Source organism: Megalobrama amblycephala, linkage group LG11 (genome assembly GCF_018812025.1).
Source record: "Megalobrama amblycephala isolate DHTTF-2021 linkage group LG11, ASM1881202v1, whole genome shotgun sequence".
Lineage (NCBI taxonomy): Eukaryota > Metazoa > Chordata > Actinopteri > Cypriniformes > Xenocyprididae > Megalobrama > Megalobrama amblycephala.
The window spans coordinates 23,783,441-23,795,149 of record NC_063054.1 but is presented as its reverse complement, the minus strand read 5'-3'; the positions used below and the strand labels follow the sequence as shown (position 1 = coordinate 23,795,149).

General features: G+C 38.4%; 2 protein-coding genes across 3 annotated transcripts; both read left to right on the top strand.

Annotated features, from left to right (window-relative positions):
- Positions 1 to 251: 251 nt before the first annotated feature.
- On the top strand, positions 252 to 6,749 carry LOC125278071 (WT1 associated protein). 2 transcript variants are annotated; one of them, XM_048206844.1, is made up of 8 exons: positions 252 to 477; positions 1,258 to 1,295; positions 1,393 to 1,448; positions 1,545 to 1,603; positions 1,767 to 1,894; positions 2,601 to 2,779; positions 5,281 to 5,435; positions 5,539 to 6,749. In XM_048206844.1, exons 2-8 carry the CDS (start codon positions 1,266 to 1,268, stop codon positions 6,201 to 6,203), a joined length of 1,272 nt encoding a protein of 423 aa, XP_048062801.1. In that variant the 5' UTR covers positions 252 to 477; positions 1,258 to 1,265; the 3' UTR covers positions 6,204 to 6,749. The 2 variants fall into 2 exon arrangements, with proteins under 2 accessions (XP_048062801.1, XP_048062802.1); XM_048206845.1 differs by lacking the exon at positions 252 to 477 and adding an exon at positions 528 to 624.
- Positions 6,750 to 7,046: 297 nt separating this feature from the next.
- On the top strand, positions 7,047 to 11,682 carry acat2 (acetyl-CoA acetyltransferase 2). Its single transcript, XM_048206846.1, has 9 exons — positions 7,047 to 7,245; positions 7,771 to 7,905; positions 7,991 to 8,172; positions 8,281 to 8,398; positions 8,483 to 8,626; positions 9,254 to 9,376; positions 9,473 to 9,627; positions 10,259 to 10,369; positions 10,799 to 11,682. Exons 1-9 carry the CDS (start codon positions 7,197 to 7,199, stop codon positions 10,967 to 10,969), a joined length of 1,188 nt encoding a protein of 395 aa, XP_048062803.1. The 5' UTR covers positions 7,047 to 7,196; the 3' UTR covers positions 10,970 to 11,682.
- The last annotated feature ends 27 nt before the right edge of the window (positions 11,683 to 11,709 follow it).

The following is an 11,709-nucleotide window of genomic DNA, read 5'->3' as shown; positions in this document are numbered from 1 at the left end:
TAAAGTTAACGTTAAAATGCCAGTGTTGCCAGATCCCGCAAGAGAAACACGCAACATGGTCTGAAAAACAAATCTAAAATGAGCGACCACTTTGGAGAAACACAAACACGGGACGAAGCAGTTATATACATATTTAAAATGAATGTCGTTTGTATATACTTATACACAGGTTCGTGTATACTTATCACATTTAACTATTAACTTTAGTTGATGGAGACCCGATTTCTCAGTGACTAACGGCAACATGGCAACAACACTGTATGGTAACGTGCTCCTCCCCCTCAGTGCTCGCGCGAACACACTGATGCTGTGCGGCTGAACATCGCGCACACGCTGGTCATGGCGGACGGGTTCCACTTTGTTTAAATAAAAATCGTAGCTGTCCCTCCTTCCGAGAAACATATAATTCAACATAAGCACTTAAGGTCTATTATTGGAAGAAATACGCGTCATTCTGGTCGAAGTGAATTGGGTCTGGTAAGTGTTAAGAGTTTTTATTTTGTTATTTCAGATAAAGTGCTGCTTCTCGGAGAGGGAGAGTCTCTTCCTTCTCCGCCATTTTGTGACAGCGAAACTGCTCCAAGAAGGCGCCGGCACATTTTTATTCCTCTTCGTACTTCGACGGTAATTTATTGACTCTATTTTAAGAAAGACATGCATTAATGGGTCACTTAAGCTTCACATTTCCACCGACAGCAACGAGCATCTTGAGACTATCAGATTGGCGCGGTTGTTTGCAGCGCAGAGCGTTTGGCGTATTTAGCACTCTTTAAACTGGCGAACTCGTTTTCCCTTAATAATAAGGTTAACTTTGTTTTTTTGAGACACTTGTAAGCTAAATGGTAAGTTTCTTTGGAGGCCGATTCGATTACTTTGCCATTTCGCTTATAAAAATTATAATTGTGGAAAAGGTGCATGAAATGCTTGAGCAGTAAACCCGATTATTGGAGCAGTTTCATTTTTCCAATCGAGCAACTGATTTTCTCAATTTTCGCTGCGTTTTTACGATCATTAGTTTTTGAAATGCATTACTACGTACACTTGATTTTTAAGGCTCTTTTACTGTAATTGTTGCCTTAATGTAAAAACCAGCGAATCGCTCGCCTTGGTGGCCTATATTTGTAATTGCACATGTGTAGGCGTGTGAAATCCACGCAACTGCTTCTAGACCATTGCTTCATATTGTTGCTTGAAGTGCCTGTGCATCTTTGAGTTGTTTCACTGAATGCTTGATTTGTGTGCTTCTGTTCTTCACAGAGATCAGAATGACCAATGAAGAACCTCTCCCGAAGAAGGTGAGCTCATTGTCGCAGTCTAATCTGATTATATGAATCTCTTTCCGCCAACAAGGTCCTTTTATAAATCTTCATTCTTTATTTATTGTCCTTGCAGGTTCGCCTTAGTGAATCTGACATGAAGACCCTGACAAGAGAGGAGCTCTGTACTAGGTGTGTAACCATTCTGTTGTGCAATAAACTTTAAGGGTATACATGTATTTGAATCTTTCCTGATTGTAATGCTGATATGTTTTGTTCCTGGTGTAGGTGGAAGCAGCATGAAGCTTATGTCCAGATGCTGGAGGCGAAATATGCTGATTTAAACTGTAAGTTTGCACATCCCAGATGCACTGAATAATTGATGGTCTCGAGTGGTTTACTCGTGCAAAGAGCATTCGGTCTTTGTGTTAACTAGATGTTATATTTATGTTGTGCAGAAAATAAAACGTTGATAACTAATGCATCTATTTAATGTTGAAATGTCTGCAGCCAATGATGTGACGGGCCTGAAAGAGTCTGAGGAGAAGTTGAAGCAGCAACAGCAGGAATCTGCACGCAGAGAGAACATTCTGGTCATGAGGCTTGCTACTAAAGAGCAGGAAATGCAAGAGTGTACAGTAAGTGTTACTACGTCTCCTTTTTTACTTCTGCTTCATGGTCAGTTCTTATTTAAGGAACTAGGTCAATTTGCTTGAATGATAACGAGTGTTTCGATGGACTGTAGTAGATGCTTCTATTTCTGAAGCATGTGGATGTAGTATGCAAATGATTATGAAATAGTCCTTTGTACCGACTTGTCTTGAAACATTACTGAATATTTACCTAAGTAATAGCTGCTGTTGTTCTAGTCAAATGTTTGCAAATGTTGGTCATACAAATGCTCATTGTAATTCATCAAAGTAGTTGCATGGAAGCAGAAATGAGAAAATTGTTTCTAGCATTTCAACATTGGAACAGCAGACAAAAAGTAAAGCAAAGTCTTTTGGTGGAGAATGATGACCACAGCATTGCACCTTTTAAGTGCAACTTTCACAGTCAGTTTTGCTAATTTTTTTTTTTTACAATCGTTGCAGGTACAAATGATTTTTCTTGCCATGGAAATAGCCACAGAAGCTGGCATGTAATGATAATTTAAAAAAAATTGTAATTTAATTGTTGTGAATTGTTAAAGTTTGGAGTTTTTGAACATTTATTTAATATATTAAGATTTAAAGAGTCAATTTTGTTTTTACAGATTGGGCATTACATGCCTTGATTGACGTTGATATGTATTTTTTTTTTTACTTGCTGAGATTCATTCTAATGGTCTCCCTTACCTTGCAGACCCAGATCCAGTACCTGAAGCAAGTCCAGCAACCGAGTGCAGCTCAGCTGAGATCGTCCATGGTGGACCCAGCCATCAACTTATTTTTCCTCAAAATGAAGGCTGAACTGGAACAGACTAAAGACAAACTGGAGCAAGCCCAAAATGAACTGAGTGCCTGGAAATTTACACCTGATAGGTAAACTAAAATAACTCCCCCTCCAAACAAAAAGTCAAGACTTTCCTGATTCAACCCCCACCTTCTCCTCTGCAGGAGTGCAGATAATGGTGGGGGAAGACTGAAATGTTTTGCTCACAACAAGACTCAGACTTTAAAGCCAAAGCTCAGAACAAAAGACATTTTTCTTTCGTATTGCCCTGCTATTACACATACCGTAATGTAAAATCAGAACAAAACACAACAGTTTTGGTCAGGTGACACTTTTGTTTCAGCTCTTTTTCTCCCCCCACACCCCTCATGGTACAGAAGCCTGAAGGAATCGGGACTGTTCCTGAAGAGGTGGTCACGTCGGAAACGCCCCCCTTCCAGCCCCAACAGCCCATGTTAGAAAGCTTCCTGTAACAAAAAAGGCGGCCTATGAAAGACTTGAGCAAAGCGTTGGCTCTGGAGCTGACTGAACTGTAGTTTAAAGATCACTGATTGAACATTTAAAACATGACATGGCCCTACTAAATGTGTTGCAGAGGAAATATGCCCCCATTTAAACTCCATCGTAGACACCTTGAGACTCTGGTTAAGAATCTAGAATGTAACAGGGAGGTGGGAATGTAGTGTGATGCAATGAAATGGGGAGGCAGACTTTGGGGGCAGAAGCCTTTATGATGTAAGACTTTGGGGGAAGGAATCAGACTTTCTGATCTGCAAAGACTTTGATATATGTTCATCTCACAGGTGCGACATACGGTACAGTGTCTTAAACCTTTTCTTTTTTGTGTTCGTAATATTATACTTTGTTTTTGCTCTGGAAATGCACCTTGCATTTACAGCAGTGTGGTCCAAATGAATTGACTGATTTGGTGAACATCTTAAATTGGCTGTTGCGCTGCTGCAGATGCAAATATAATTGTTCTTTTCAATGTGAATGCAAATGTGCAATGTGTGTTAGAGGAAACCATTCAAGCTGTTCAAATGTCTGTGTATGATCATTTGTACTTTAACTTGTGCACCTTTCTAATCCACTTTTTATTTTGCGGTTACCCAGTGAGGATTTTAATTGTTTTTTGTTTATTTCTCTCGGGTCACGTTTAATTCCTTTGCAGGTGTTTTGCTCAGTAGTTATTTTATGTCAGGATTACATTTTGACTTTAAAGTTGCATTTAAAAGGGAGTGATTCAAGAGTAGTTTTAGAGCTTCTACTTTCTAATCTATGAAAACAACTTGGTTAAGGCAAGTTTCTTTTACCAAGTATTTTGAAATATTGTTTGCTCTAAAGTGGCATTAAGTGATTCATCAGAGATTTCATTGGAGGTTAGCAGCAGATTGTCCAGAAAAATGGTGAACCAGTTTAAGGAAAGTCAATTTTTACCTCACATTTTATTTTTGCTTAATTGTGAAATACCAGCACTTGCTATGAAATGATTCAAAATCATTTAATTTGAGGACAGTAGTATTACTGACTACTGTATTTGACACCAAAGCACCCGAGTCACCATTAAACTCAAGGTACTGAATGCATCTCTGTACAGCATATCAATATATCAGTACAGTCTTTGCTGAGTTTTTCAGTAGAAATGGGTTGCATTTACTTAACCCCAAATAGAAGAGTAAAATATGCTGCTGATTTAAATGAGGTGTTCTGGCACATTCAGTTTTGCGGTTATTTTATATCAATGATAATACAAGAAATTGCATTGCCTACTGTTGGGAAAATTTTAAACTTTTTTTACCTGCTGTCATCTAGTCTATGACCAGTCACAATAACATTAAGCCTCAATTGATGCAATTATTGCTTTGTTGCTCATAGCTGGTTTTAGATTAACAGGTAGGTACTAATTTTAACTGAATCTGTGAACATCTCTGCTTTTAGATTTTTTTTTGAATGAATTTGGTTTTGCAACTTGGATAATGGCCTATTGGAATGCTACCATCTGTTCAGATGTATTGCACTTGATGGTTAAACTTGATTTGGTCTTTCACCCATTTCTTCCCAGAATTGTTTGAACAGTTACTTGATTTTCTTGATTGTCGTTGACTGTTTACATGCACACCGGAAAACCGCTTATCCGCCATTGCGCTTGCATGCACTGAGCTAGCAGTGCATTCTTAAAATGCTTATACATATGGCATGATAGTAAAATTGGGTTTCTTTACACTGTTGTTACTTTAGTTGTCTGATCTTTTCCATGCACATGCACTTTTAAAAAAAGTGGTAAGAACCTCGCTTATGCATTTACATGTCCACATTAGAGACAATCTCAGACAAAAGCCCAAGCGTGTTAAACCATGTTTACTAGTTTCAGAATACCGCTTTATGCAGAACTAAGCCATTTTCTTAAGTGCATGTAAACTCTACTGTCAACAAGATTTAGCAGTCTAAAGACCAGTGTGGCTATTGGAGAATTTGTTGTAAACTCTTTCGGGTTGGCTAATGTTACCACCCAGTTCATAAATGCAGTGGCCACTTGCATTGACCCTGTGGCCATGTTCACGATGTGATGTTAGACTTGTTTCCCTTGCAGCCAGACGGGTAAGAAGCTGATGGCGAAATGTCGCATGCTGATCCAGGAGAATCAGGAGTTGGGCAGGCAGCTGTCTCAGGGGCGCATCGCCCAACTGGAGGCCGAGCTCGCCTTGCAGAAGAAGTACAGCGAAGAGCTCAAGAGCAGCCAAGATGGTGAGCAAAATCCTTTCTCTGTTCATTCACTCCATTCATGGTTCCTTTTAAATAGACTTAAACTTGACTCACTTTTTTGTACCTTTGCATTTATGTGGTCCAGAGCTGAATGACTTCATTATTCAGCTGGATGAGGAGGTGGAGGGCATGCAGAGCACCATTCTGGTTCTTCAGCAGCAGCTGAGGGAGACCAGGCAGCAGTTGTCTCAGATGAACCAAACCCAAGGAACTTCTAGTGGAGCTGGTCCGAGCAGAACTTCTCCTTCAACGGCCTCTGAACCTTCCATTCAAAGTGAACCAATGAACACCTCCAGCTCAAATGTGGGGAAAGACTGCGGAAGGGTGTCCAATGGACCCTCCAACGGGAACTCGTCTCAGAGGGGGGTGTCTGGATCCAGTCTGTATAGGGAAGCAAGCAGCGCAGATGAAGATTACCCACCGTCGCCCTCTGTCTCCAGCCCCACCCATGGTGGCATGTCAAAACTCTCCAACCACTCAGAAGATGCTGTGAGCCAGAGGGGTGGAGAAGGTTACGTGACTCAGCTAAGTGCAGGCTATGAGAGCGTGGACTCACCTACGGGCAGTGAGACGTCAGTGACCCAGCACTCGAATGATACAGACTCCAATGCTGACTCCCATGAGGCCGCTGCTGTCTCCAAAGGCAGCAGGACTGCGGGTACGCGGCACAGCACTCAGAATGGCCTGGACTCATCTGCAGCGACAGTTGCCACCAACACCTCCAATGCCTCCACAGGGTCTGTTTTGTAACATTCTTAAAGTTTCATGTTCATTTTTTAAATAACTCATGACAAACAAGAAAGTCACACACTTCAGGCCAGTTCGTTCTTGTTTGAGAAATGGTCAACTGCATCACTTTTGTTTTCTACCCGACCTCCCATTATAATCTACTTCAGTGCATTTGTGACATGCTCAAAGCTGATTACGTTTATAAAATAAGCAACATTATGTTTGTATATTTGAATATTTTTTTTTTTTTTTTTAATGAATGACTTTTAAACCATTTTCCACTGTCAAAGTAATATTGAACACTTGGTTCTGTACTGTTCATTTGCTCTCTCACTAGAAATCATTTAGCTACGTGTGATGTATCGTATCAAAAAGCTCAATTAAGTCTTGAAGCTGCAAGTTCAGAGAGTCCTTAGTTTCCTGATGTTGAACTTTTTGTTCCTCTACATGACGAGGGAAAACATTTTTGTTTGACTTGTGTGTAGTTTTTTGAAATGTATCTTGTTAAATTCTGATTTCAATCCTTTTCATGTACTGACCAAATATCAATAAAGAATTTTAATATGACTCAAATGTTGCTTTGATTTTCTGTTTTGAATGAATTCTATCAAAAACCATTCCATTAGTTTATCAGTGTCTTGGATTAATTATATATATTTAATGCCCAAAATGTCAGTAAAAATGCATTGAAATCTGTATTTAGTGAGTATGTTAAAGTGATGTTTGAATTGTTTCTGATATTAAAAAGTGGTATTTTTAATAAAACTGATTTTTAGTTAAGTTCAGTGCCTTTTGTTAATCGTCCACACCATTAGATGGCGCTACACAAAAAGAAAACCAATGCTTCAGACTTAGATCTCGGTGATGATGCTTTCGTACTCTCTTATCAAATGAATGAGACCATAGCGTGAGGTAGGAGGCTCCTCGAAACTACCTACATATACATCGACAGAACCAGCCCACTGGACGCATATTAACAAGGAACCTGCCGGAAAAACCAGCGCTACAGCAAAGATGAACACGGATGCGATTGTTATCGTCTCTGCAGCAAGGACACCTATAGGTAAACTTCATTTCATGTCTCTTATCATTCTATTTTCCACACGATGCAAAGCACCTCTTAGTAGCTGTAAACTGCAGGGTATCCTGTTGTAGCTTGTTGACAGATTATTATAGAAAGTTTGATCTCCTCTGCTACTACCTGAATAAACAAGTTAACCAAATGATCTGCACGATGAAAGAAAGTCTCTTCACTGTAGTTTAATATCGTCAAAATAAATGTCTTACTAGTTTAATGTAATTAGCTAACGCTCTAGCTACACGACAATCCTGTAGTGTCTCACTATGGTGCAGAAGAAACGTAGAGCTGCTCTGATTGGTTGCCCTGCCTTCTCCCTAGTGTTCTCGTGCTCTGATTGGTCAATTTATTGTATCGCCATGGCCAGAAGAAATTTTTATGATTGGTCAACGAAATCTCTTCGTGTGTGTGTTATATATATATATAAAATATATATTAAATTCTATTAATTATAATTAAATATTAAGTTAAAACATAAGAATAAATATGTTTTGCCTATTTTATTCTCAGGATCATTCAATGGAGCCCTTAGTAGTGTACCCCTCCATGATCTGGGGACGTTAGTCATTAAAGATGTTCTGAAGAGGGCCAATGTAAAGCCAGAAGAGGTCTCAGAGGTCATCATGGGTCATGTCCTCACTGCAGGTAATAATACAGCACTACATGTAGTGTACTCTAGCTTGTGGATTGATAGTCCTCCTTTAGTTTCTCCTACTTTTACTCTATTAAGGTCACGGGCAGAACCCTGCCCGGCAGGCAAGTGTTGGTGCTGGTATCCCATATTCAGTGCCTGCATGGAGCTGTCAGATGATCTGTGGATCTGGCCTGAAGTCTGTGTGTCTTGGTGCTCAGTCCATCATGACTAGAGAATCCACTATAGTAGTAGCAGGAGGGATGGAGAGCATGAGTCGGGTAAGACATCTGTGACACTGATCTTAGAGTAAAAAGAAGGCACATTTGAGCAGAGTCAAATACACATATCTTGATCTAATGATAACCATGCAATATTTTGTCTGTCAGACTCCTCATATAGTGCAGATGAGGTCAGGGGTGAAGATGGGAGATGCTACTTTGCAGGACTGTATATTGACTGATGGACTCACAGACGCCTTTTACAATTACCACATGGGAGTCACAGGTAATTTCTTAAAACAGATTGCCTAGCTTTATTGTGCCCTTTAATAGGATAATTGATCTAGTTTTGGTTGTGTGCATGTGTTAGCGGAGAATGTGGCCAAGCAGTGGGGGGTGTCCCGTGAGACTCAGGACCAGTTTTCTGTGACATCACAGAACAGAACTGAAGCAGCTCAGAAGGCCGGCTATTTTGACCAGGAGATTGTGCCAGTTACTGTTCCCTCTAGGAAAGGCAAGAGGCTCTTTTATACTTTCAATAATAAAGGTTTTATATGCACTACTGTTTCAAAATAAAAAATACAGTAAAAACTGTAATATTGTGAAATGTTATTACAATGTAAAACAACATTTCTATTTTAATATATTTAAAAATGTAATTTAAATATATATGTAATGGCAAAATTCTCAGCAGCCATCACTCCAGTCTTCAGTGTCACATGATCCTTCAGAAATCATTCTAATATGCTAAATTGGTGCTCAAGAAACATTTCTTACTATTATCAATGTTGAAAACAGTTAATATTTTTGTGGAAACTGTGATACATATTTTTCAGGATTCTTTGATGAATAGAAAGTTAAAAAAAAGAACAGCACTTATTTTAAATGGAAAGCTTTTATAACATTTTAAATGTCTTTACTGTCACTTTTGATCAGTTTAATGCATCCTTGCTGAATAAAAGTATTAATTGCTTTAAAAAAAAACTTACCCCAAACTTTTGAACAGTAGTGTATTCAGTTGAGGTAGTGTCTTATCCTTAAGCAGTATTTTTGTATTGTTTTCTATTAAAATCATCTTTGTAAGCTTGCATTTACCTCTGACTGAATATGAATTCAAATAAAACCTATGTTACCATATCAGGTCCAGTCGAGGTCAAAGTTGATGAGTTTCCTCGGCATGGCAGCAATATCGATGCCATGTCCAAACTGAAGCCCTGTTTTGTGAAGGATAGTTCTGGTACAGTGACAGCTGGCAATGCTTCAGGTAAATAGAGATGTCTTTGACACTCAATTTTGACATCTTCATTGCATACAGATATTAATGTCCTTTTCTCCATTGTGATGATTTTTTGTTTAACAGGCATAAATGATGGAGCTGCAGCTACCGTTCTCATGAGCCAATCAGAGGCGCAGAGGCGGGGCTTAAAACCAATGGCACGCATCACGTCCTGGGCTCAGGCGGGCATTGACCCTTCAGTCATGGGCACAGGGCCAATTCCAGCCATTAGAAAAGCTGTGAGTGTCTGTCGAGTCGTCACAGGATTTAATTCAACCACATGAATGAAGGATGAATGCTTGTAATCAGTGCTTGATCCTGAAACAGACACTTGGAGGATCAATAAAAACCAGTAAAGAACCAGATTCAGAGTTTCAAATAAATCTAAAAAGTTGAGCAGAATTGTGTATATATATATATATATATATATATATATATATATATATATATAATAAAAGGAAAAAATATAATTTTATATATTATGATATGATTTAATTATAATTGTGTGTTATGATTTATGCTGTTATATTATTTGTTTGAGCCATGTAATGGGGAGGGTTGGGGAAAGACCTGGCAACCTACCCTAGGAAAATAATTGCCAAGAAAATTCATGGTCATAGAATCGGACACAACTGGAATGGTCAATGAGAGAGAGATAATGTAATGTAATGCAGTATCACTTACATTTATGCATTTAGTAGATGCTTTTATCCAAAGTGACTTACAAGAGAGGAGAGAATAATAACATTTGCTAATTCAATTAAAATGTTTTCTGCTACAGACCTCACCAATTTCTTGTTAGAGGCCAATTTGTTTTGTGCTAGCAATAATACTGGCTTTTGAAGTGAATTGCATCTACTTTCTAACCAGGTTGATAAAGCCGGATGGAAGCTAGATGAGGTTGACCTGTTCGAGATAAATGAAGCGTTTGCTGCTCAGTCCATTGCAGTGGTGAAGGAGCTCGGTCTAAACCCTGACAAGGTGTGTTATTTCCTCCACTTTATACATTATTTACTTCATACAGATTTACACAATATTATATTGACATAGTTACCCAATGATTTCTGTACACAGTAAAACGAGTGTAATATCATGATGAAACTCTCCATTATTGCAAATATTGGAGGTCCACCATGGTGACCAGATTACTACACTAATGAACCAAATGAACTCTTTGCTTAAGTTATAAAAAAAAATAAAAAAAATAAAATAAATAAATATATATATATATTTATTTATTTTTTTTGTATATTTTTTCATGTATATCCACACACACATATATACATACGTATATGTGTGTGTTTATGTGGATTGCTGAGTATTCATTTTGAATACTTACGATGTGGTATTTATTATAGTATTTATTTGACATATCCATGTGTGTGAGAGAGATTGTCTCTTTCCCTTTAGGTTAATGTGTGTGGAGGTGCGATCTCTCTTGGACATCCTCTTGGTATGTCTGGCTGTAGAGTGTTGGTGACCCTGCTCCATGCGCTTCAGAGGACAGGGGGACGGAAAGGGGTCGCTTCACTCTGTATAGGCGGTGGAATGGGCATTGCCATGTGTGTGGAGAGAGAATAAGTGCTGAATACTGCTGATCTGATATAGACAAATGACCATACTGTAATTGTGTGCTTTTAATCAAGCCTTGAAACCAGTTTCCATATTCAAAACAGATGTTTACAAATCTTAACGAACATACTTAAGTCAGTACTTGTATGCACTGTAAATTACGGTAGTATAATTTACAGATTGCTACTTCTGGTTTCTGGTGTAAAATCATCTCTAATGTATTATATCTAATGTATTTTACACTTAAAACTAATGTATTCCCTTCAGTCTTTAGTGATTTATGGTACATAAAGATGACTTATTGAAGTATACCAGCTTTTAAGACATTCCTTTTTTGTGTTAACTGTCTATGGTGGCTGATTTACTCTTATAGTAGAGCTTTTATTGGTATTTAAACTGGGCCTGTCTATGTATTACACAGACATATCAATGTTTGTGTTCTTTGTGTATTAATCCATCTGTTGAATGGAATCAGTTTGTTTCTGCAAGAAGGAAATTGGAATAGGAAATTTAGAACAGGACCTGTCTACACTGTGCAATAGAAACCTGCCTTAGAGATTGTCAAACGTGCCAAAAGCAAAATTAGCCTCTATCCTGTGCTTCCAATAGGCTGCTTTTAATAATCTCTCCCAATGTTAATTTATACCTCAGGGGAAAAGTTGTTTACATATTTAGCCTGTTGTACTCTAAATCTCATCACCTAATAAAAAATTTAATGAAGAGCTGTGTGTCCTACAGTCAATACAGAT

Bases quoted from the DNA above. Each gene is read 5' to 3' on its own strand.
- LOC125278071 (XM_048206844.1), top strand. From the start codon at position 1,266: ATGACCAATGAAGAACCTCTCCCGAAGAAG. The intron at 1,296-1,392 runs GTGAGCTCATTG...TTGTCCTTGCAG, and splicing joins AAGAACCTCTCCCGAAGAAG to GTTCGCCTTAGTGAATCTGA. The intron at 1,604-1,766 runs GTAAGTTTGCAC...AAATGTCTGCAG, and splicing joins GAAATATGCTGATTTAAACT to CCAATGATGTGACGGGCCTG.
- acat2 (XM_048206846.1), top strand. From the start codon at position 7,197: ATGAACACGGATGCGATTGTTATCGTCTCTGCAGCAAGGACACCTATA. The intron at 8,627-9,253 runs GCAAGAGGCTCT...TTACCATATCAG, and splicing joins TACTGTTCCCTCTAGGAAAG to GTCCAGTCGAGGTCAAAGTT. The intron at 10,370-10,798 runs GTGTGTTATTTC...CTTTCCCTTTAG, and splicing joins TCGGTCTAAACCCTGACAAG to GTTAATGTGTGTGGAGGTGC.